This window comes from Microtus pennsylvanicus, chromosome X, assembly GCF_037038515.1.
Source record: "Microtus pennsylvanicus isolate mMicPen1 chromosome X, mMicPen1.hap1, whole genome shotgun sequence".
NCBI classification, from domain to species: Eukaryota; Metazoa; Chordata; class Mammalia; order Rodentia; family Cricetidae; genus Microtus; species Microtus pennsylvanicus.
The window spans coordinates 101,976,318-102,001,912 of record NC_134601.1 but is presented as its reverse complement, the minus strand read 5'-3'; the positions used below and the strand labels follow the sequence as shown (position 1 = coordinate 102,001,912).

Genomic DNA, 25,595 nt, shown 5'->3' with positions numbered 1-25,595 from the left:
TAGTGTGTTTGCTTCTTTTTTTCTTTTCAGGTGTGCTGTTCAGTTGCTCGTATGAAATCTCTTTAATTTCTTTTTGGAGGCACTTAGTGCTATGAACTTTTCTTTTATTACCAGTTTATTTGTGTCTCAAATGTTTTGGTATGTTGTGCCTACATTTTCATTGAATTCCAGGAATTCTTTAATTTCTTTCTTTACTTTTACCTTGACCCAGCAGTCATTCAGTAGAGAGTTGTTTATTTCCTATGACTTTGTATGCTTTCTGCTGTTCTTTGTTGTTGAAGTCCAGCTTTGATCAATGGTACTCTGAAAAAATACCTGGGGTTATTACAATTTTCTTGTATCTATTGAGACTTGCCATTTTACCAAGTGTGTTGTCAGTTTTGGAGAAAATTTTGTGAGGTGCGAAGAAAAAGGTATATTCTTTTGTGTTTGTGTGAAATGTTCTCTAGCTATCTGATGGGTTCATTTGGTTCATAACAGCTGTTAACCCCAGTAATTTTCTGGTTAGTTTTTGTCTAGCTGAACTCTCTATTGGTGATAGTAGGGTATTGAAGCCTCCCACTATCAATGTGTGAGGTTGAGTGTGTGATTTAAGCTTTAATAATGTTTCTTTTACATAGGTGGGTCCCCTTGCATATGGGGCATAGATGTTCAGAGTTGAGATGTCATCTTGGTGGCTTTTTTCCTTTGATATGTATGAATTGTTGTTCTCCATCTATTTTGATTAATTTTGGTGGAAATCTGTTTTGTTAAGTATTAGGATGTCTACACCAACTTGCTTCTTGGGTCCATTTTCTTGGAAAATATTTTTCTAATACTTAACTCTAAGGTTATGTCTATCTTTGATTCTGAGGTTTGTTTCTTGTATGAAGCAGAAGGATGGATCCTGTTTTCACATCTATTTTGTTAGCCTGTGACTTTCGGTTGTAGAATTGAGTCCATTGATATTGAGATATCAGTGACCAATGATTTCTTTATTCCTTTTATTTTGTTGTTTTTGGTGGTTATTTTGTGTGTGCACGGGGTCACTTTGTTTTTTGTTTTTGCTGACGTGATATTGTTTCATGTAGTTTTGTTGATGTAGTTAACCTCCTTGGATTGTAGTTTTCCTTCTAGAACTCTCTGTAGGACTAGATTTGTAGGTAGACACTTTATAATTTGACTTTATTATGGAATATTTTATTTTCTACATCTATTGTGATTGACAGTTTTTCTGGGTATAGTAATCTGGCCTGGCCTTTGTGGTCTCTTAGAGTCTGCAGCACATCTGTCCAAGCCCTTATGGCTTTTAAAGTCTCCACTGAGAAGTCAAGTGTAATTCTAACAGGTCAGCTTTTATAAATTGCTTGTTTATTCCTTTTGCAGTTTTAATATTCTTACTTTGTTCTGAGTATTTAGAGTGAAATTTGATTACTATGTGGTGAGAGAACTTCCTTCTCTGGTCTCATCTATTTGGTATTCTTTAAGCTTCTTATAGATTTGTAGGAAACTTCTTTCTGTTAGGACAATTTTCTTCTGTGATTTTGTTAAAAAATATTTTCTGTGCCTTTGAGCTGGGACTCTTCTTCTATTTCTATTATTCTTAGGTTTGGTTTTTTCATAGTGTCCCAAATTTCCTGGGTGTTTTGCGTCAAATTTCTTTTATATATCTCACATATTCTTTTCTCATGTATCTGTTGTTTTTCAATCATATCCCCAACACCTGAGATTCTATCTCCCATCTATTGTATATTTTGGTGGTACTTGTATCTGTGGTTCCTGTTCATGTGCTTAGATTTTTCATTTTCAGGCTTTCCTCAGTTTGTGTTTTACTTAATGCTTCTATTTCCATTTACAGACTTGGACAATATCATTTGCTTCCTTCAACTGTTTCTTTTGTCATGACTTTCTTTAATAATTTTACACATTTTCTCCTATTGTTTGTGTGTGGTTTCCTGAGTTTCCTTAAGGTATTTATTATCTTCTTCCTTAAGGACCTCAATCAACTTCATGAGGTTGGTTTTAAGGTCGTGAGTGTGTTTGTGAGTGTGTGTGTGTGTGTGTGTGTGTGTGTGTGTGTGTGTGTGCAAGCATGCTCTCGTGCGAGTGCACTACTATTGTGCTTTGAATATTTAGGACTTGCTTGTGGTAGAAAGCTCAGTTCTGGTGGTGACATACTGCCTTGGCTATTATTTCTTGTGTTCTTAAGCTGGCCTCTAGATACATGGGATTGCAGTAATTAAAGGTCTAGGTACCAATTTCTGAGTTTGTATTTGTTGGATAGGTGTTCTGTTCCTTTCTGTTTCCTCTCTGGTCTTCTCGGTTGTGAAGACTTGGCTCTTCCCATTCTGTATGGTCTCTGGTGAAATAGGGAGTCTCTTCCCCCAGTTAGAAGCTGGAGGAAGACAACTAGGAGGGATTAAGACTGGTGTAGGGTGGGTGGATGCAGAGATAGTGAGAGAGTGGAGGAGTCTGGTGGGCAGAAAGGCTACCTGAGTTTCTCCTAGTCTCCTTATTCCCTGGTAAGGTAGGGAGTCTCAAGCCCAGTTGGAGGCTGGAGAAAGGCAATTATGAGGTCTGTGAGATATGATAGGGGAACATCAAAGTAGAGAGATAATGGGGTAGTTTGGCAGATAGTCAGCCTATCTGGGATTTTTCCAGTCTGTGCAGGCTTTGATAGACTATGGAGATTCTGTCCCAGTAGAGGGTAAGGATATGATGAGTTGGATGGTGGGGGTGTAGTAATAAGGGACTTTTCCCAGTTTGTTTGATCTCTGGTAAGGCAGAGAATCTCTGCCCTCGATGGTGGCTGGAGCACAGTAAATAGGAAGGCATGGGACTGGGGATAGGGTGAGGGGTGCAGAGATAGTGAGAGTGGGGAATGTAGGGGGGAAGCAGGCTGTTGCTCTTGTAAAGTCTGTGAGGTCTCTAGAAGAACTAAGTCTTTACCCAGTAGAGGGGTGGGGTAAGGTTATTAGGAGGGTGCAGGACTAGGTGTATATTTGGTAGAGGCCAAGAGAGTGGGAAGATGGGAGTGATGGAGAAGCCTGCCTGGACATCTCCCAGTCTGCTCTAAATGTTTATAGTCTAGATAACAAGGGGTAAAATATACAGTATATATTAATCATGTATTGGTTTATAAATCACTTCAGAGATCCTTTCTAAATGAATGTTCACCCTTCCTTTGAACTTTGATTTAATCATATCCTGAGCTGTATTTTGGATGTTAGTGGGATCCTCCTATAGCCTTTTTTCTTAATTTCAAATCTTTTTAATTTGGGGGCTGGAGATATGGCTCAGTGGTTAAGAGTGGTTAAGAGTTCAATTCCCAGCAACCACATGGTGGCTCACAACCATCTGTAATGAGATCTGGTGCCCTCTTCTGGCCTGCAGGCATACATGGAGGCAGAATGTCGTGTATACATAGCAAATAAATAAATTTAAAAAAATCTTTTTAATTTTATATACTAGCCCCCAATTTCCCCTCCCTCCCCTTCTCCTGCCCTCTCACCTCCCCCCATCCCACCACTAATCCACTTCACAGAAGAGGTAAGGCCTCTTTTGGGGAGTCAACAAAGTCTGGTATTTTAAACCATTGGATTAACAGCATTTATTTGACTGCATATAGCTCAGGTAGGAATATAAAGTGAGCTAATGCATTATAATATTGTCATGGAAAATGACATATTCATCTAGCTATTCTTCTTCAGAGGCCATTCTCAATTTTTGGAGGCCTAATAAAAAGGGGATTATCTCAAAAAACTCTAAGTTTAATTTCAAAAAAGAAGAAACCATGAATAATGAAAATAATTTCAAAACATCTTTCTTCCCATCCAAGATACAAAACACCTAAATCAGAGGTTCTTAATAATTTAATAACTGAAACATAACTAAAGAAGTTAGACAAAGCACCTAAACTCTTGAAAGATTCTTTCACTGTGGTTTATTGCTGGTCTCAATTTATTTCTTACCTTGGCAAACACCCAAGTCATTCCCTGGTCACATCCACTTTTCAGCCTTTAGTGCCCCTCTCAATCATTCCAAACATAGTCCCAGGAATGTTTTGTGGCAATTCAGCAATAATAGTCTATTATTATTGGATCCTGAATTTTGAAGTAGTTTATCTTCCAGAAAGGATATGAATAGAGCAGTAAGTGCAAGTAGAGTGATCTTTATTAATGATGCTCAAAGATTTAGACATATACTATAACTGTCAATCAATTTTAACACCATTTCTCTTATACTTGTTCTATTGTAGACTGATTCAACTGTGTTGTGGTCTCAATGCAGTGTTAGAGATTTTTCTTTCAACCGGAAGCTTTTGATTTCATATTCCTCTATGACTTCTTCACCATTTAACCATAAATAGTAACCATTGCAGTGTATAATGCTGAATTACCTAGAATTTAGTTGCCCCAAAATGGTCACAGTTCAATAAAAATAAAGGTAGCATGATTATCTATTTCTTATAGATAATTTGGAAATGAAATGAAGAAATATGTCAAAAACATAATTCTCATGTCCCTCTTAACAAGTGAGTAGAGATCCTTCAACAATTTTGTAATTTTAAATGACAGCATTGAATGAAAGTTGTTTTTATAAATACAGATGGCCATTGTCACAATATAGAGGCTCTGCCATTTATGGAAAATATTTTAAGGTAAATAAATTTCTACATAATTAAAAAATCTATTATGCATTTCTGTTATAATCTGAAATTTTTCATTTAATGAATATTAGTAGAATTATTTAATAGACCTAACTAAAAATTCTATTTGGTGATGCAATCTAAGGAAGTATTAGAACATTTATTAAACTAAGTATCTCAAAGGACATGCTAGATAAAACTTTCATGAGGCTCATCATGTCTAACAATTTCCCATGGTATCATAGGCTTAGTAACACCTACCACAATGAGTGACTGCGTAGTTATTAAACAGGGTGCTTTTTAAGATAATGTCAAGTACTGAAAAAATACTCTACAACTCTAAATTTCTTAATATTTTTGTTTCATTTTTTAGTTATGTATATGGGTGCTTTGCTTGCATTTCTATCTTTGTACTATATGCCTATAGTACCTTCAGAGACCAGAAAAGGTTGTCAGATATCCTAGAACTGGAGCTACAATGGTGAGCTACCATACTGATGCTAGGAACTGAAACTGGGTTCTCTGGAAGAGCAGCAAATGCTCTTAACCAGTAGGATACCTTTCCAGCTATTGAATTGCCTAACTCTTAAGCAAACTGTTGAAGATACAAATATGCTTTCTAATTTGCAAATATACATAGAAATTCTGAGTGATAATATCAAGAATCTATTGAATTATATGAAAAATTCAGCGTAAGAATTAATGCTTTGAAGTGACAACATTTTAACAATAAGCATTGAAATTTCCACAATATGTTCCAAAAATCTAGAATGCAACTGGACCAGTAGAAATCAATATTCAATATCATTGAACATATAAGTCTCTGTTGCATAATACTAGAGAAGAGACAATTAGGACTAACTTTCGTCATGAATATAGGTTTCATGGGCCTACACATTTGATCAAACAGAATAGGAAAGATTGTTTCGGCAAGATGACTAAGTATGGTTCCATCCCATGACCCCCCCCCCCATGGGAGAAGAGAATCAACTTCCACAAGTTGTTCTTTGATTGCTGGAATAAGAAGACATGGCTCAGTGCTCTGGTCCTCGTTTGCTGTCATACTTTCTGGATGCTGAGGGTATTGGGAAAATAACTTGACATTTTAGCTCTTTCTTGCCAATGATATTAAGTAATAAAAAACTTCCATACTAAGCGCTATCAAATTTTTCCATCCATATTTACTGGTTATACTTATCAACAGTGTTTAATTCATTTTCATGCTTTGTTTTCTAGTTTGATAATTTAGACCGACTTCTTCACATGGCTTGCCTTCATGAAATAAGCTCCACATTTTGTGACTTATCATTTAATGAAAAAATCTGTACAGCTTACATATTTTCAGTTTTAAAATAATAGATTAAAGCATTTGATAATTTTAATAGTAGGGAAATATGCTTTATTTCCAGGTCTTAAATAAGTATCACAAGATAAAAGAAATGTCAATTATAAGAATTATTATATTTCCCTCAATATAGTTTTATAGTATAAATTGTGTAATTAAATCTGTTAGTGCATCCGAACCTTACAAATAATACCACTTCATTCAAAAATATATTTTCACACAATATTTTCTACAAAGGGGAACTTTGTATAATTCCTTTTTAAAAGAATTACAATTCTGTTGCTTGCTTTCTTTCTTTGTTTTTGTTTTTTGAGACAGGGTGTCACTGTGTATCTCTGACTGTCCTTGAACTCACTTTGTAGATCAGACTGCCCTCTGCCCTTGAACTCACAGAGATCTCCCCTGTCTGCCTCCTGAGTGCTGGGACTGAAGGCGTGTGCCACCACTACCTGGCTGTGGTGATGTCTTAAAGGATAGAATTTATCACAATGTATAAATTTTGGTATTAGGAACATAAAATGTTCTGTTTAAAGTATAGAGTTTGTATGTGTGAATAATGTCGTGTTGCTACCAGCCTAAAATAAATTTTTATAAATATACAGTTTTCTTATAAGCTCTGTTATGAAAAAAACTTTAGTAGACATGAAGATGATAAAAAAAGAAAAAGAACCTCAAAGGAATGGAGCTGCAGATGACAGGGAAACAAAGTATAAGCAAAATACCAGAAAACAGATTACCAAAGAAATAATAATCTTTACCTATCTACCAATAATTACAGTTAACATGTAAATTGAATTACCCAATCAAAAAATAAAGTGGTTTATTAGAAGAAAAACAAGACTTTATGTTACCATCACTATTCCTTTCACCTATGGATCTCTCTCTCTCTCTCTCTCTCTCTCTCTCTCTCTCTCTCTCTCTCTCTCTCTCTCTCTGTGTGTGTGTGTGTGTGTGTGTGTGTCTTGTGTGTGTGTGTGTGTGTGTATATGTGTGTTTGCATGTGTGTGCGTGTACAACCAAATTAAGAAATGTGATTGGAGAGATTAGATCTCATAATATCAGTAGGTGAATTTAGTGGTCAACTTTCAACAATGAATAGAAAACCAATACAAGAAACATCTCAATAGAAAATCAGTAAGGAAACACTGTACTTGAACTGTACTTTTGACAAAATGTGTCAGACTTCTACTTAACATTCCACCTACTAGCGAAATACAAATTCCTCTTGAATATTCTGAAAACATTCTCTAGAAAAGAACATATTTCAGACTACACTATATTCAAATTTAAGAATATTGACATATATCTTTTATGTGAAACAGTGACACCATGGAAAAAGTATCAGTCAAACTGAGGTTTAAGTAGAATTTCATATTTTAAAAAACACAGGAACTATCAATATCCTTGAACTAGCAGGACTTTAACTTAGGAAATTAAGTTCAGAATTAAACAACCCTACAACAGCACAGCTTTACCGATCTTTCTGAATAAACAAAGTAGGCTGTCTTTCTATTTCAGAAACCATGAACTATATGCTCGTAGTTTCCTCAGACTCCTTTTACATTCTTAATTTTAGAACCATTCTTCAAAAGAAAATAATGAGATTCAAGTCTGAACCAAAAGGAAATATGTGCTTCCAAAACTGGCATGCTTGTGCTCCTGGAAACATTGGCATTCAATCACTGAAACAATATGTTTTTATTTATGATTGTTTCTCCTACTTTCAAAAGGGTTTGATGATGATTTTATGGGCATACTTTAAAGAAACTAAGATGATAAAACTATTCATTACTTTTAGCTTATAACAAAAACTTGGCTTCTTAAATTTTACCCATATTTTTTACTTTCCTTTTAGTTTCTATTGTTAATAGAAACTTGATAATCACTGAGGACATGGTGTGCTTCTTTACAAGTTAAATGAAAACATAAGTTCATTTTTTATTTAGCTGGTTCCACTGTCAGCTGGTATGTATTCCATTCCAGCAGTACATAAAGTGTGCTCAGAACATTAAAAGACAAGTTTAGCCCAACACAATCACATCAAACCAGTAAGAGAGGAATTAGATTTCCAATGCTATTATTAACACAGGGTCCATGACTTTAGTTAATGAATTTGTCAAACTCTGGTGTTTTACCTGCAGGAGTGCATGGTTTCACTTAGGAAAGAGCACCTGAAATGGTCAATTGAAACTCATGTATAACCAAGAATTATGCAACTGCTTTGTAAACCCTTAAATAATTATGTCACTAAATCTGTGTGTGCTTTTGAAATTTTCCACACCATTCAATTGAATTCTATACAGGTTGTACTATGAAGTAATTAATTACTGACAGTATTATTCCAGGACTGAATATTAGAGATGATCAGATATGTAAACAAATGATGTTGTGTCTTAGACAAGCTTCTGTATGTTTATTGGGAATTCCTCTTGGTACAGTAGCCCCTAAGGAAGTTAGAGAGGCAGTACTGGACATTCCAAGAGGTGGATCAGCAATCAGCAATCGCTGGACTGTCAAGGCACTTTACTGTCAGTAAAGTGGAAGCTATCTCTAGAGTTAGGCGAAGGTTTCTCAAACACAGGCAAGTAAGATGGCTCTTGTATCGATGCAGCAATCAGGAGCACTCTTCCAGGGCTGGAATTAAGAGCCAGCCCTGCTCTTGCAAATTCAGTTCCCAGCACCCAATTTGGGCAGTTTACAACGTTCTGTAACTGCAGCTCCAGCTCCAGGTCTGGGGATCTTATGCCCTGTTTTGTACTCCATCGGCAATTGCACTTGAATGTGCATACATCCTGCACACCTGCATGAATCCATAAGCAAAAATAAAACAAACCTTTTACAAAAGGAGTAGGTGTGAAAAACAGACACACACAGAGAAACCTACAGAGGGGAAGAGAGGAGAAAGGGAGAGAGAGAGACAGAGAGAGAGATAGGAGAGTAGCAGCTAGACTTTACCAGCAACCATATTCTCATGATCTGTGGAATGTCCAATAATGTCTCAGAGAGGTTTTCCTTGAAGGCTCCTAGAACCCGCTACAGAGAGTTATTGGCAGAACCTGATTGCTTCACAAAGAATTTCAGAGGGATATACAATAGTGCTAAAATCACCACCACCAACAACAAAAATATTCATTTTTCACTGGGCCTCACCATTGTGGAAAGATTGTGATGTTATAGGATGATGTTTGCTGCAGTATTCAAAGACTTTTTTAAGTCTTCTTTCCCCAAAATAGTGAGGAAAAATATTTTTCTCACCCATAAATTGTTTGTAGTTAAATTTGTGACATAAAATTGCCATTTGGGCTTAGGGAGATGGCTCAGATGTTAAGATTATACAGTTCTCTTGCAAAGGATACAAGGTCAATTCTCAGCACCCAAATTGGGCCATTGACAAGTTCTCTAACCAGTTCCAAAGAATCTGACAATGTCATCTGGCAAGCATACATGTACATGCATATACCAACAGAAACACACACACATGTACACAATTAGAGTAAATCTATAATGTTCATCATCTTAAATTTTTTAAGGATACAGGACAATACTGTTAATTATATATACCTTGTTCTATAACATACCTCTAGATAATTCATGATGTAGTCATGTTATATAATACCAGTAGACCGGCTATAAAGGTTAATAATATCATGGTATATCTGCATATACTATATTGCTATAATACATATATATTTATTTTATTTAGCCTTCAAGAGACATTTTAGTATCTTTAGTTCTAGACTAGCATGAATAATTCTAAAATTAATCTGTGTACAATATCCTGTTTTCAGGTCTTTTAATTATATTCAGAATTGCTAGATCATATGTTAGTTCCAAATTTAATGTTTTGAGAAAACACAAATAGTGCATGTGGATTAAAATATTTCTGCATACTGACAGACCACAATTATTTTATATGTTATGTCACATTCATTGTGGCTTTGGGGTCCATTTCAAAAAGGACAAAATAAGGAACCAGTATAGGAAATGGTATCATTTTTAATTTGTTCAAAGTTCAGTTTAAATACCTTATTTAATTGGTCCAAATAAATCTATATTTTTATATTATTTACTATTATTTTTATTGTATTGTAGCTAATTATTCTTCCTTAAGGATCCCTAGATTAAAACTGTGATTAAAATTATATATATATATATATGCATACATACATTTATAGGAATAAATATGTATAATACTTAAATACTCTTCTTAGTATGTTGTTTATCTTTCTAATCCATGTCACAAAAATGTTTATTAAGACCTTATTATGTGCTACACATTGAGGGTTGTAGTAATAATAGCGGCAGGGCTGCGTCCCCAGCACCCCGGCTGCCTGGCTAGCTTATGCCCGAAATAACAACACACAAACTGTATTCATTTAATCACTGCTTGGCTCATTTCTATCTAGCCTCTTCTAGGCTAATTCTCACCTATTAATTTAGCCCATTTCTAATCATCTGTGTAGCGCCTCTAGGTGCGCTTACCGGGAAGATTCTAGCTTATATCCATCCTAGGTCGGAGCTTCATCGCATGCGTCTGCCTGTTAGCTGGGAGCATGGCGTCTCTCTGAGGCGTCTGCTCTGGAGAGGAGAGCTGTGGAGTCTGACCTCACTTCCTCTTCCTCCCAGCGTTCTGTTCGGTTTACTCCTCCCACCTATCTTCTAACCAATGAGGGCCAAGCAGTTTCTTTTTATTTAACCAATGACCTTCCTCCATCATTTCCCCTTTTTCAGTTTAAACAAACAAAAAAAAGGCTTTAACTTTAACATAGCAAAATTACATATAACGAAACAGTTATCAAGTAAAAGATACAATAATCTTTATCATAACTAAGGAAAACTATAACTATAACTAACTATTCTTAACTCCATCAAAGACTCCACAAAGAAACAATACTACCTAAGCAAACAAGAAAAAAACAACTTTTAAAACTCTAGAAATGACAGAGACATCTCACTGCCTGGACAGTCACCCAAAGTTCCTCTGTACCATTGGGGCATCCATCTTCAGCCTTCAGGCCCATGGTATCCAGCAGACATTTCCATAAAGCAGGAAAATTCAAAGTCAGTTCAGTCACTATCTGTTGTGTCCTGCAGAATGTCTCGCAAACTCTTTCATGAATCAGGAACCCCGAAAGATCATCTCACCTTAGGCAAGTTCAGTAGTCCTCTCTCTGTGGGTTCTCTGTGTCCAGTTTATGCAATAGTCCAGGCAAGAGCAGTTTCTTGCCCAAATGGCTATCAAACTCCATAACGAGCCTCTTCGATGCCTATCTTCCTCTTGAAGTAGATTGGTGCTGCCAGGAGCAGAGTGTCTCATTGTCATGAAAAGTCCTAAGTTATTAAAACATTTAAAATGCCATATTCTATAATCTTTGAAAAATATGAAGAATGCCTATCTAAAATATATCTACGCACATCTAGAAAATATTAACTAACATGACTACAAACTTGACTATTATTTATGATTATCCATCAACAACCTATATTTCCTAATTATACATTACATTTCAATAATGAACTACACAATCACAATACCTTAATCAATATCAGAAATACATATACATATAACAAAATTGACCGTAAATCTCTATCAATAAAGCAAAATCTATACTAATGCAAATTATTCATACCTATATCATATCCCCCTTTAAATGTAAAAGAACATTTATAAACATTTTTTGGGAATGTGGGTGCAGTTATTTCCCTCCAAACTGCTTCCTGCTGAATGGGGGCGTCATTAATTAGGTCTTTCATGGTATAACCTGTGTGCTAGTTTCATCTCAGTTGGCAGTTGAGCGAAGCAATTTTCTGAAGGTGTTCACACCAACCCTTCAGGAGGGCGTGGTCCATCATACCAAATCGGAATAGAAGAAATGAACAGGGTCTCATCCTCTGTGAAAACAAAATAAGAAACTCCTTTCCAAAGCATCATGTCCTTAGATCCAAATTTCAATGTCAAGGCATCAAAATATCTATGTTGGATTAGTTCAGCAGCATTTATAAATAAATATCGTTTAGCATCTGTTGCTCCTTCCTCAGCATTTAAATAATTTAAAGAGAGCATAATAGCATACAGTATCAAAATTCTCTGTGTATTTTCCATCTTTGTGCAGCTTTGTTTTAACCTCTATTTTGTTTATTTTTACTTTTAACTCTTTGCTTTTTGAGACAGGTTCTCTGTATCTTTGACCTGGAATAACTCTGTATACCAGGCTGTCCTTGAACTCTCAGAGATCCGCCTGTCTCTGCCTCCCAGGCATTGGGATTAAAGGTGTACGCTACTACACCTTGAACTCACAGAGATCTGTTTGTCTCTGCCTTCTAGGCACTGGGATTAAAGGCGTGTGCTACCACACCTTGAAGTCACAGAGGTCAATCTCCCTCTGCCTTCCAAGTGTTGGGATTAAAAGTGTGTACTACCACACACAACAACTCTCTTCCTTTTTTTACTTTAAGAACTTCAACTTTAGCCTGCATATATTTTTAACACATTGTAAATCATTTAAAAATTTTCTTTGTCTTTGATGCTCTCTTTACTGTATCTCTCTCTGTTTTTCTGACCACATGAGTCTTTAATTTACCAAGCAATCTCAGTAGGACTAAAGCCGTGGCTTTGACGGCTGGATCCAGCCCATTCCTTAGCTTTCCAGCCTTAGCTTTCCAGCCTCATTATTGTAGCTAATTATTCTTCCTTAAGGATCCCTAGATTAAAACTGTGATTAGAATTATATATATATATATATATATATATATATATATATATATATGCATGCATACATTTATAGGAATAAATATGTATAATACTTAAATACTCTTCTTAGTATGTTGTTTATCTTTCTAATCCATGTCACAAAGATGTTTATTAAGACCTTATGATGTGCTACACATTGAGGGTTTTGTTAAAGATGACTAACAGCTACAAGTATCTTATTTGGGAATCTGACTCTTAGTAGGGGATCTTATTTGATGTATAACAGTCTTAAAGTGTTTTTTATTTTCTTAATACTTACCAGGATTAAAAAGTAGCTTCATCGATCAAGTACAAGCGTCATTTACACTGAATAGTTAATCATAATTTTTTTTTTGCCATGTCTACATTTTTCTTTTGGGGAGTAGACTCTGTATTGTCACATTTCCTATAGTGAGATCTACACACATTCTTTAGTTAAACCAAGTAGTTACATAAATATTATTCTGATACCACTTTGGGATTTGAGGATCATCTTTCACTAGAATCACTGGCTTTGCTTAGCTTTTCTCTCTTCATCTTTTGTACAGGGAAGTATAGTAATTGGCTTAGCCTATACTCCTAATGGTCTATGGCTTTGGCTGAAATTTTTTTCTTCAAGCCTTCTGATTTGGAAGTAAAATTAACATGACTGTATGAATCTTTCACCTTGGGTATTTCTCAACATTTTCTTTCCTTGTGGAAGTACATTGATTTCTAATTTTATGTACAGACTACAGATACAGAGAATCGAGGTTCTTCCTCATTTATATGAAATATATTTTTCTATCCTGGACTCCAGAAATGATTTTTGATTTCTTACCCAGTACTCTTGAATTGTTCTGTATTTGAAAATGACAAATGCCATCCTTTTAAATATTCATGTACTGGATTTTGGGGAGCCTAGTCTGTTTGTCTGCACACCTTCCAACGATAAAGGGAGGGACCTTGGACTTCCCACAAGGCAGGGCACCCTGACTTCTTTTAGGACTGGAGAATTAGGGGGAGGGGGATGGAACAGGGAGGATGGGAGAAGGTGGAAATTTTAAATAAATAAATATTCAGAAAGAAACTATTCATGTTTCTTCCTGCTATTTAATTCAATGATAGTAAGAGGGTTTTTTTATGTCCCTTAGTACTAAACAGAAGCACATTGGTTATTGATAATTTATTTATTTACTTTGTGTGATGAGGTAGTGTAGGTGAGGATGGGATTGTATACATGCCACAGCATATATGTGCAAGCCAAACTTTTGAGAATTGGTTCTCTACTTTCACCTTGTGTGTTTCAGGGTCAAACTTGAGTTTTCAGGGTTGGTAGCAAGTATTCTTAGCCACTGAGACATCTCAACAAGTCACCAAAGCAATTTGGTCATGTGTATCAATTTCACCTTCTTTTGACACAGAATGATGAAATGAAAATAAAATATAATAGGATTGTATACATATACCTCACATAGCAATTAGTATGTATTCAATCACTTATTAGTAAGTTGACTGATTTTCAAACAGAAGATGGAAAGAAACACAGTCATATAACAAAGCTACAAATATAATATGTTCTTGTATTTTTTAACCAACCAAAGAAGACCTGTGAATTATAGAAAAACTGTGTGTGAACACTTCAAAGAAAAGATACCAGATACATTATGTGTGTGTGAGAGTGTGTGTGTGTATGTGTTTGAAAAGTTTAGTGGACGTTTTATAGCTCTAAGCAAAGCTAATAGTCTGCCTAATCATGTATCCATAAAACCAATTAAAAATTTAGACTACAGAAATGCTCTTCAAACATTTTGTAAAAAATAAGAGTTCCTTCTTAAAGTCAACACCTTTTAATTAACAAAGTATTCAGAGCAAAGCTGTCATTTGCAATAGTATATTACACCTACTGTTATTTTTGTTTTACCAAAGTCAGTTCAATTTAGCTGTTTTAAATTTGTCATTTAGTGTAACTATGAAAGAAATTTAACAGTTTTTGGTACAATCATTTTAATTTTCTAGTGCAATGCATAAGTTTGATAGAATCATTAGTAGTCAGACTATTTAAGTACATAATCTTTTGTATGTATATAACCTCATATATATATATATAATGTTTATATCTTAGTAAGTTTATAAGGTACATTGTCATATCTGTTTTATAGATAACATGATAGAACAGGAAAGATTTCAAGATATCTTTCTAGATCAGTGGTTCTCAACTTCCTAATGCTGCAAGCCTTTAATACAGCTCCTCATGGTGTGTTGACTCCTCAATCTTAAAATTATTTTGTGACTACTTCATAACTGTAATTTTGCTACTGTTATGAATTGCAATGTAACTGTGTTTTTCTGGAGGCCTTAGACAACACTTGTGAAAGGACGGTTCTACCCACAAATGCATCATAACCCATAGGTTTAGGTTATTAAATGAGGTATAGAGAAGATGTAGGATACCTGCTGGGATGAGATCTGCCATGGGATGTGGTTTATGTAGCTAGTGTCACTCTATTGAAGAAAATATTAAGTCCTATTCAATATTTGTGATTCAGAAGTGCTGTTGTCTGCCTTACTGAGAATTTTTTAACATACTTACCCTGATCCTTCCAAACAAAACCCATTTACCTTTGATGTGGAAGGACATAAAAGTATCTGATGACCTGTGTCCACTGGATGGTGCAGAATCAAGTGTAAGCGAGAATGGTGAATGGAAAATTCAGAATATAGATTCGAGAACGCAATACTACCATGGAGCCAATCAAGACTTGACAATTGAGCAGATGAATGTGTACAGCTTGTGGAAGTAAGCTTTCTTCTTCTAGCACGTGGGCCCCAGGGATCAAAGTCAGGTTATCAGGCTCAGCGAGAGTTCCTTTCCTCATCGAGACAACTCATCAACCTTTATTTAAGCTGGAAAAAGAACTGGGATTCAGGAATCACTTTAAGAAAAACATTGGAAGTCTAGATTTCTGGGCTTGCAAACACTTGTTCTGTTGTATCTTATCTGTGTAACCTTAGGAGAAGTATTTAAACCGTATTGGGTTTTAGTTAGTTACACTGTGGGATTATGATAGTACACCTTTCTCCTGGATAGTTGGCGTGACCATTTGTTCAGACACAGCAATAAGTTGGTAATTTATAATTTTCTAGGCATGGTGAAGGGCAATATTCTAGCATTGTTGCTAAAGTGAACATTTCAGCCTTAGTCTTTACTTATGCAATAATAAGAATATTACTGACTTCATGGAATTGTCCTAAGAGGGAGATATTATGATATACAGTAAATCAAATTCTATTATTTTTCCAACAGTAGGTATGACAGATGGGCTTTTCTCTCAGCACTTTCCTTTGCTATAGCATATCAAGAAGTTGTGTAACACATATATACACAAATTAAAATACAGTAAATATTTTTCTACAAGATAGTTAACATCTAAATAGTAAAACGCTTTCACATAGTCTACATTTTGCCCTTCCAGAAACATATTTACAATTAATTGTTAAATTTAGGATTCATTGTATATAGAATACTTTATGTATACCAAAATGTTTAATGAACATGGGCTTTATAACTATATATCTTAATTAATTCTCGGAAAATTTCATTCATTATATTTTGATGGTATTCAACCACCTCTGTGCTTCAACTCCTGTCAGATTAACCTCCTATTCCATATACACATCGTTTTAAAAATAACCCATTGAATCCCATTAGTACTGTCTATGTACTCTTGACAGAGTCTCCACTGGAACTTGTTACACCTATCAGAGGTCACACCTTTAAAAAACACTAACTCCCTGTCTTCCATCAACTACCTTGATAGGTTTTGTAGTGTTGAAAATGTCTATGTATGCTACTGGGGGAGAAATAGGATTAGTCAGAATATACAGCTATGATGCTATGAGCTAAATAATGAATGGCCTGGAGAGATATGTCTACAGATGCAATAGTAGCATGGATAGTAACAACTAGGTTTAAAGTCTGCTCCATGAGAGAGAACTCATGTATGGTACTAGCTAGATGAGGGACCTGTGACTGCCTAGATCATAGGTCCTTTGGGGAGAACCCAATACTTATCACTCTGCTAAATGAACTTAGTTTACAACTACCTTCTAAATATACATCTCTATATTCATAGCATAGTACATATCTCAACTTTCATTAGAGATTTTTTTTGTGATAGATCCAGAGGCCCACAACTAGCCAATAGGCACAGAATAAGAGTCTGTGTAGTGATGAGCTCTAAATGGTGCATCTATACCATACCTCTCCCCCCTAAGGTTTGGGTATCTTCATGGAAGAGAGAGTGGAAAAATTATAATGATTACGGAGTTCGGCAGCAAACTGTATTTTAAGGGAGTAGAGTAGGTCCATTGAAAACATGAACTCACAGTGGTTATGACTGTGTGTATAAGACTTGTACATGATCAGACAGGTCAAAATCCCAGGAAAGAGTCAAGAAATGATCAGAAATTCCCAGCCATAGCTGAGAAACTAAGAAGCTATTGGCAATTGATGGCTGGAGAGAGAGAGAGAGAGAGAGAGAGAGAGAGAGAGAGAGAGAGAGAGAGAGAGAGAGAGAGAGTTCTCTTCAAGTTTGTGACCTCTCATGATCACGCATGTTCCAGCAGATCTTATTACACACATACACACAGCCCAAATGAACTCTGCTTTTTAAGCGTTTGAAATTGGAAAGGAAAAGTGATTGAGGGTAGAGGGGCAATTGAGGAGAGGAAATGAGAGGTGGTAGAGTTAAAAAATATTATATCCAGTGTGTAGGTGTACCCCTCGCGGTCCTGAGTTCCTTGCTTGTGCTCTCTCTCCTTCTGCTCCTGATTTGGAACTTGAGATTTCTGTCCAGTTCTTCAATGTGGGTCTCTGTCTCCTTTCATCACCTGATGAAGGTTAATATTCAGGAGGATGCCTATATGTTTGTCTTTGGATTCACATTCTTATTTAACTTCTCTAGGATCGCGAATTATAAGCTCAATATCTTTTATTTATGGCCATAAACCAAATATGAGTGAGTACATCCCATGTTCCTCTTTTTGTGTCTGGCTTACCTCACTCAGGATAGTGTTTTCTATTTCCATCCATTTGTCTACAAAATGAAGACTACTGAGAACTCAAGAACAATGGCAATGGGTTTTTGATCCTACTGCACGTACTGGCTTTGTGGGAGCCTAGGCAGTTCGGATGCTCACCTTACTAGACCTGGATGAAGGTGGGCGGTCCTTGGACTTCCCACAGGTCAGGGAACCCTGATTGCTCTTCGAGTTGATGAGGGAGGGGGACTTGATCGGGGCAGGGGGAGGGAAGTGGGAGGCGGGGGCGGGGAGGAGGCAGAAATCCTTAATAAATAAATTAAAAAAAATATATCCATGTATGAAATTTTCAAACAATAAGAGACTTGAAGGGGGTGCTTGAAAGAAAACCTTGACAGTCTATTCTATGCTGCTAGAAGTTAGTGTGTATTTATTTTAGCAGCATGCTTTCCAGTTCACCTTATGGTCTACAGTAAGCTCCTACAGTTAGGTTTTAATTTTCCTCTCAACCATACCCATATATCATTTCTGAGGATCGAATTCCTTGGTTGAGATTTCTTGTATAATATCTAAACTTAATTTACAGTAGGGGAGGAGAGTGCCAGTATATGAACAACTTTGTACTATAGATCACAAGATGATAGTTTTGCTTCAGATTAGGTTTCCTGCTTTTCAGAAACGCTCTCGATAGTGTGATGACTTTGAGAAACAATGTTTCTTATTTCTTCAGTGTTAGCTTTCTCCTTACTACTTTTATGTATTATGTTTCAATTCTGACACCTGCAACACTTTTCATTCTACCTTACTCTTCTGTCTGTGGGAATTGCTGGATGTTCCCTAGACATTAGAAAGAGAAGAAGCATCCTTCTACCTCTCCCGTCTTCTTAATGAGGAGACCACTTAAAAAGTATGAATAATAATGCAGTTAACTGAAATGAATGCATTGTCACCTCAGAGTATACATGTGCACATTTTTGATGTGCTTTGAATAACTCCCTTGTACACACCTATGACATCTTCCACTAAGAAGCCATTTCCAGTGCTTCCCAAATGCTTCCCTTCTGAACCACTTAATCCAGTATTTCATTGCTGCGGCTCTCCAGGTTATAATGATGCTGTCAGATTTGTCTGTAAAACAGATTAACGAATTCTTCCTTTTGGTACTGGTTTCTGATCATCCTTCTCTATGTTGTTACCAAGGCATCATTTCACACCAGAAAATTTATCTCAGCATCATTTAGTTAATATAGGGCAGCAAACAAACAGCAGACCGAGTTTTCCCCATTTTTTTATGTCTTCAGTCCTCATCTCTCACTTGTCACCATATTTTTAGAAGTATTTTATAACCGACCAAGTAATTATAAAATAGTAATACTTAACATTAATGACTAGCTTATTAGCACCTCACTAATACTGTGATAATGACAATGATGACAACGACAATGACGATGATGATGATATTGTGTGGCGTTGCTGTATTTACATTTCTTGTATTATCATTGAGTCCAGATGACTTCCCCTGTGACATTTACTCTGTTATTTTCTTCCTTCATTGATGAGAAAAGCTCAGTATTAGAGAGGTTGAATAACTTAAGCAAGGGCTCAGGGTTCCTAAGGCAGACAGCAGGATTCTCACCCATGTGTCTCGCCTGGAGACTCCATGTATCCATTGAAGTATTCAACACTATTAACTTTAATTTGGGATTTTAATGATCTCGAAATAGTGTTTTATATCAAAAAGAAAAGTTTTACTAGCTATCACTTTTAAAAAATAATAGACCTTGCTTTATTATCTACTACTTTATTGCCAAACCAGAAGATAAAATGTGAAGTGTCCCCACTGGAAGCTGCAGAGAGTTTCTTCCCACTAAATACTTTTATTATTCAAGAAAATCTGAAATCAGAAATATGACCTTATACAATCTTTAGTTTTTTATTTTCTTCTTTGAATGGTCAATAAATACGTAAGTCTTACCTAGAAATATCTCAATAGTTTTGTTTATAAACTTCACAAACTATATGATTCTTACTGAAAAAAATTAAATTTTTAAAGCATGAAAATAAGTTTACAAATTTTAAAGATTATTAAACATTTAAATGTTTTCTGATATATACTCTATAAAGTATCCGCGTTGCTAGATACATTGTGAGAAGTCTTGACTCAAACTGTTGGCTGTCAACAAATGTTTCCTTATTGTTACTGACTCAAACTGTTAGCTATCAACTAATATTTCTTTATTGTTACTGAAAGTGGCTTGTTTGCATGTTTCTCAAATTTTCTCTCTTCTTTTCTTCCTTCTTTCAAAAACACTAGCTCCTGGTCAGACTGTTACTCTAGTGACACAGTCTGTGGTTACCAAGGAAACTGTCATCTCCAAACTAGAAATGCCATCTTCTTTGCTGTTGGAGGTACCTGCTCTGGCAGACTTCAACCGAGCTTGGACAGAACTTACAGAATGGCTTTCTTTGCTTGATCGAGTTATAAAATCACAGAGAGTGATGGTGGGCGATCTCGAGGACATCAATGAGATGATCATCAAACAAAAGGTATGGATAAAAACAATAAGTAGAAAATCTGTAAGAGATTTTTCTTTAAAGTGCACATTTTCACTTGACATGTCCCTCTCCTTTATGACTTACCACCAGTTTTTAGGCTACCTTATTTTCTGTTAGCAAACACGCTCCACGCTCGACTCTTGACAACCTAAATACGATCAAAGGCATGAATCAATTGTCTGAAGGAGTCATAATTTAAAGGGGGAAAGGAGAAATGAGGTCCAAACATGTAAACCTTATAAGTATAGGTGGTTCCGTTAAATTATGTAAATAACTGTTTTTTTTTAATCTGTACTACAAAATAATTTGCTCAATTGAGCTGGTTACATTTAAACTATTTGTTTTGGCACTGTACAGCCATAACATATTACAAAGATAGAGATAATAATCTTGGACTTGCTTATTATCCACTTCTCTGAATTGCCTATACCAGTATTCTACCTCGAGTCATAAGGATAATTGAGAGTTAGAAATAAATAAAACAAGTAACAAAATACAACATATTTTAAATACCCTGGATCTCAGTATTAGGTTTTATGCTTCCCCATATTCAAATAAGCAAGCTTTAATAATTCAGCATCTTATTTCTCACCATCATTGAAAATCATTTACTGAAATTACCCAATCAATTAGAAACTCGAGAATTCATTGCTATAAATGTGCTTTACCTGGATGCTACAACTATGCTATATGTCTTTTCTTTTTCTATGGGTGCAAAATGCAATTTTGAAAGCTTTATACATGGTACTCATTTCACTTGTAAAAGCACTGGAGAACTTCTAAAGAAACAATAAATTGTACTGAATGTGTTTGAGATGTTACAGAATTGTTTTCTTTCTTTTGAAAGTCAAGGAAGGAGCAAGTCAGAAATAGGGGAACAATAAAATGAACTTGATGATTAAGAAACAAGAAGCATTTAAACTACCTTGAAGCTGATGTTGTGGTTAATAGTCACAGGAAGATTTTGAGTTCAAGGCCAGCCTCTGTTGTATAGAAGACCTAGCAATATCAAAACAAAACAATTTTTAAAAAGTACCTTGTACTCTTAAGAACACAGTTGTGGGCTTTTCTAATTGATTACAAATGACATGACCATAGTCAAGTTATTCACCTCATCTTTGTGAATGCAGAGCCCATAAAAGGCACCTCCATTCACGTTTACCATATAATTATAGATAATTACATAATAAGAGATTTAATTATTATACATATGAATTTACACATTTTTGTAACATTTATTTGTACCCACCTTTATCTTCCAGAAAAAGGACCTGAGACTCATAGGTGTCCCGTACACCTAGCAGATATCAGAAGTATTCTGATTATTGTCTGAATCTTACGCCTGTATTCTTCCTTGATATGTATACTATTTGTATTAATAACTGTAACTTAAGTCACTATTTACTGGTTTATATGTATCTTTATACATAATCTAGGTCAGACCCGTTACTGAGCATTTTGCATCTGTACTGGGATGATACAGGAAAAAAAACATTATATCAAAACTCATATCATTGTATCGGCAATTCAAGTAATATCATTTAGTAAAAGTAGTATGCTATGATGCTTAAAGTGCAGACTTTGGAACTTTGACCTAAGTGGCAAAGCTGTAAAAACTGTGGTAAGTTATTCTCCGTCCCTAAACTTCAGATTGCCTATGTGTAAGATGTAGCTATAGCTATGAGCTATACAGTTTACAATGAAAATTATATTGGATAGTGTATGAAAAATGTTTCCATCTTTGCATTGATTACTTTGAATATTAAACTACTGTTAGGAATAAATATTAGTTTTTTATGGCAAACTCTAGAAAGCTTCATACTTGTGTTTTTTGAATCATGTTACTGACACTATAGCTTCATGTAAAAGTCTTTTCCTTTATGGTAGTGGGCAAAAGAAATTTAAGTGATTTGTGATGGGTTCGTGAACCCAACTTTTTAAGAATATTATTCAGTGTTAACCAAAAGAATTAGTCTTTTCTAGATGGATCTATTAACTCAGTACTTTTCAAAAAGATATATAAATATAGTCCAAGAGGTAATTTAGACACATTCTCACAGAAATAAAGTAGAGAGCATGAGAAAGATGCCCAATGTTATCCTTTTCCGGATAAATAGTAAGGATGTTTTTCTTGCTTCATTTTTTGTTTTAAAAATAATTTATATATACAATTCTAATTTTTGCATTTCATAGATTTACTCCTTTTTAGTGAAGAAAAACACTCTATGTAGTGTATGTGCGTGCATATGCTATGCATGTGTCTATGTATGTATGTATGTATGTATGTATGTATGTATATATATATATATATATATATATATATATATATATATATATATGAGAGGAGGAACCAATAAGGAGATGTGAATTCTAGAAGGATTTTATTATACTAGAAAATAAAGAATTTAATTATATAATTTTTAAACAAACATAACCACCATTAATAGTTTATGTGTGAGAAATGAGGCAACATTCCAAAAAGGGTTTTTAAGCTGTAGTACTCTGTAGAGAAACATTTATTTATATGTTACTTTAATATAATTTTATTGAGCTGTTACGATAGTGCTCATAACATATAATAAAGTGTAGATTTAAAAGGTTGAAATAAAAAAATAATACTGTAAGGTTATTGTCTTACCTACCTTTCTATTAAAGTGAAGAGACACCATGAACAAGTCAACTCTAAGAAAAGAAAGCATTTAACTGGAGGCTTGCTTACAGTTTCAAAGAGTTAATCCATTATCATCATGGTGAGAAACAAGGAGGCATGGTATTAGAGCTGAGAGCTTCATATCCTGATCTATAGGCAGCAGGCAGAGAGAAGAGAGAAAGAAGGAGAGGGGGAGGGGGAAGGAGGTAGGGAGGAAGGGAGAAAGAGAGAGAGAGATTGGGTTTCAATGCCCACTCCCAAGAGCATTATTCTCCCAACAAGACCAACCCACCAAACCTACTCCATCAAGGCCACAGCTCCTAATCCTTCTCAACAGTCTACCAGCTGGGAACCAAGCCTATGGGCACTGATCTCATTCTAACAACCACAGTTGTATTTTAGAAAAATAGCTACAACATGTTTGTCACTCATAATATGTCAGTCACTGATCTAAATATGTTTTGTATAGTATTTATTGTTTGCAATAATTCTAGAAAATGAATACAAATACATAGCTGAATGCTGTGCCCAAAATCAAGAAAGGGAGAGTGTTGGGATTTAAACTGGAATGGACTAGTTCCACAGTCCTGATTGTTAAATATGGTTTTCTACTCCCCTTAGTTTATGTGGGTGATAATCTCAGGACATATTCTAGTGAAAATTGAAAACATAGAGAACATAATTGGGAATAACTTCTTAAAGAAGTTAAGCAAAACACTGAAGAGGAGGTGAGAATTAATCATTTAGAGGAAACAGGGACAGCACAAACAGAAGAAATGAATTATTATTTCAGAGATGAGTGAAAGAAACTTGCCGACAAAGTTGTGATTTGATGCCCCTGAAATTAAGGTTATTATTGAAAAATTATAAGGCTGAAAAGACAAGAATAAGACTAAGCAGTGGGGGTCTGTAACAAACAGGCTTCTTTGAGAACCTTGGCACATGATGACCATCCTTAAAGGCTTTTAAACAGGAACATGATATCAGGAAATATAATCTGGTTAGTTGTTTCTCACGGTCCTTTGAGTACAAGCAACAGAAATCATTATTTTATTAAAAGAGAGAACATAAACAAAAGCATTAGCCCAAAGGCAAGGGCATATGGCCTAGAAAAAGAAAACAACCTGGCTACCAGGAACTACTTAAATCTCCTTATAATACATTATTTTCTTCATTCTTTGTGACTCTGTGGAACTTCCAACTGAGTTAATTGGGCCACACCAGTCACCTAAACAGAAAAAAGCAGAAAACCTTAAAAGTCCGAAGTCTTTCACATTTAGCCAGAGGTAATTTACTTTCAAGGAAATTAGAATCTATTGACAATAGGTAATATAAAGATGCTGAGCAATAAATAAATATTCAAAGTCCACTGACCTAAGATAAGAATATGTAGAGTAGGTTAAAGGGCAGAGCAAATATGGTTTATTGAGAGATAGTTCTCATTACATAGCAAATGGTTAACTTCCTCAACTGTGATACATCCAGGCCCAAAATAAGAATAACTTCTTGGCCATTTACCCATGTGCAAATTTGCTGGACCATTTAATTCCATGGTTTCAGTTTTGGAAAGAGTAGATTGATTGGTGGATAATGTGAATGACATGTGGTTCGAAAGCTCCAATTTTAGCATATTGCAATTTGGATGTGGGTTATGATTGTTAAGTGCAAGGCACCAGAAGTTAGGTACAGTGATGTAAGAAGCTACATTATGGCCCAGGAAGAAATTAGGAATGAATTTATAAGATCCAGATAATAACTTAATCATTCATTGAAGTCATGTATTAGCCTCAAAATTGCTACAAGGATATAGCATTTGAATGAGCTAGCTTTTTGTAGCTTTAGACTTTGAACTTTAAAATTATGTATTTTATACAAAGCTTTTGTGCTCCTTATCGTAAGTTTTTTAAATTAAATTCTTATCTTTAGAAATGAGGGGCAGCTAGAGATTTGAAATACAAATAATTTTACTAAGTGAATTATGTTACACAAATGAAGATGAAAGTTAAAATTACAACTTAATTAAAAATGAATGTGTGGCCATTTGAAACATTAAGTAACTCTACTGATAAAGTCAAACAAAGGAGTAGACTGTTTTCTTTCAGAGGAATAGAGACTCATTATGTACAAATTCAGCCTTTCAAAGTAGAATTTGAGTGAAGCTCATACTTTACTTTCTGTAAGTTCAAAATAATAACATTTATGGGTTTTAATGTGTATTTTGGTATCGTAAGAATCTGATTGAGATTGGAGCTTATTCCTGTGGGTCTCTGAGAGATTTCATATGCTGCACAACAGTCACCTTAGGCAAGGGTATTGATTATTCAGGTGTTTGTGTTCCTTCTAGTAAAACAGTTCTCCATCTTTTAGCATCTAAGTTCTTTTTTGTACAATCTTATGAAGCAGCAAAAATGTGCTATTCTTGTGTACACAGAAACTGCAAAAAAAAAGCTGTAACTCGTCTGTTAAAAGAGACTTGCAAATTTTGTGCTTCAATTATCTTCCAACAAATGAACATGTTTCCAGTAGACAGCTTATTACCCTTGGATCACTGCTTTGCATTCACTAAGTTTACTTTTCTTAGCTATTGTGAGCCAAATTCAGTATTATCTACACTAAAGAGTATAAAGATCCATGTCAGTAGCATAGTGATGAAAAAAGGAAAGTC

General features: G+C 35.2%; 1 protein-coding gene across 9 annotated transcripts in view; it reads left to right on the top strand.

Moving 5' to 3' along the window:
- The window catches only part of Dmd (dystrophin), a 2,313,977-nt gene that overhangs the window by 1,637,659 nt on the left and 650,723 nt on the right, over positions 1-25,595 (top strand). For all 9 annotated transcript variants that reach the window (XM_075957213.1, XM_075957212.1, XM_075957218.1 and 6 more), the window contains one exon: positions 20,039-20,271. In XM_075957213.1, coding sequence (XP_075813328.1) covers positions 20,039-20,271 — 233 coding nt within the window. The remainder of the gene's footprint in view (positions 1-20,038; positions 20,272-25,595) is intronic.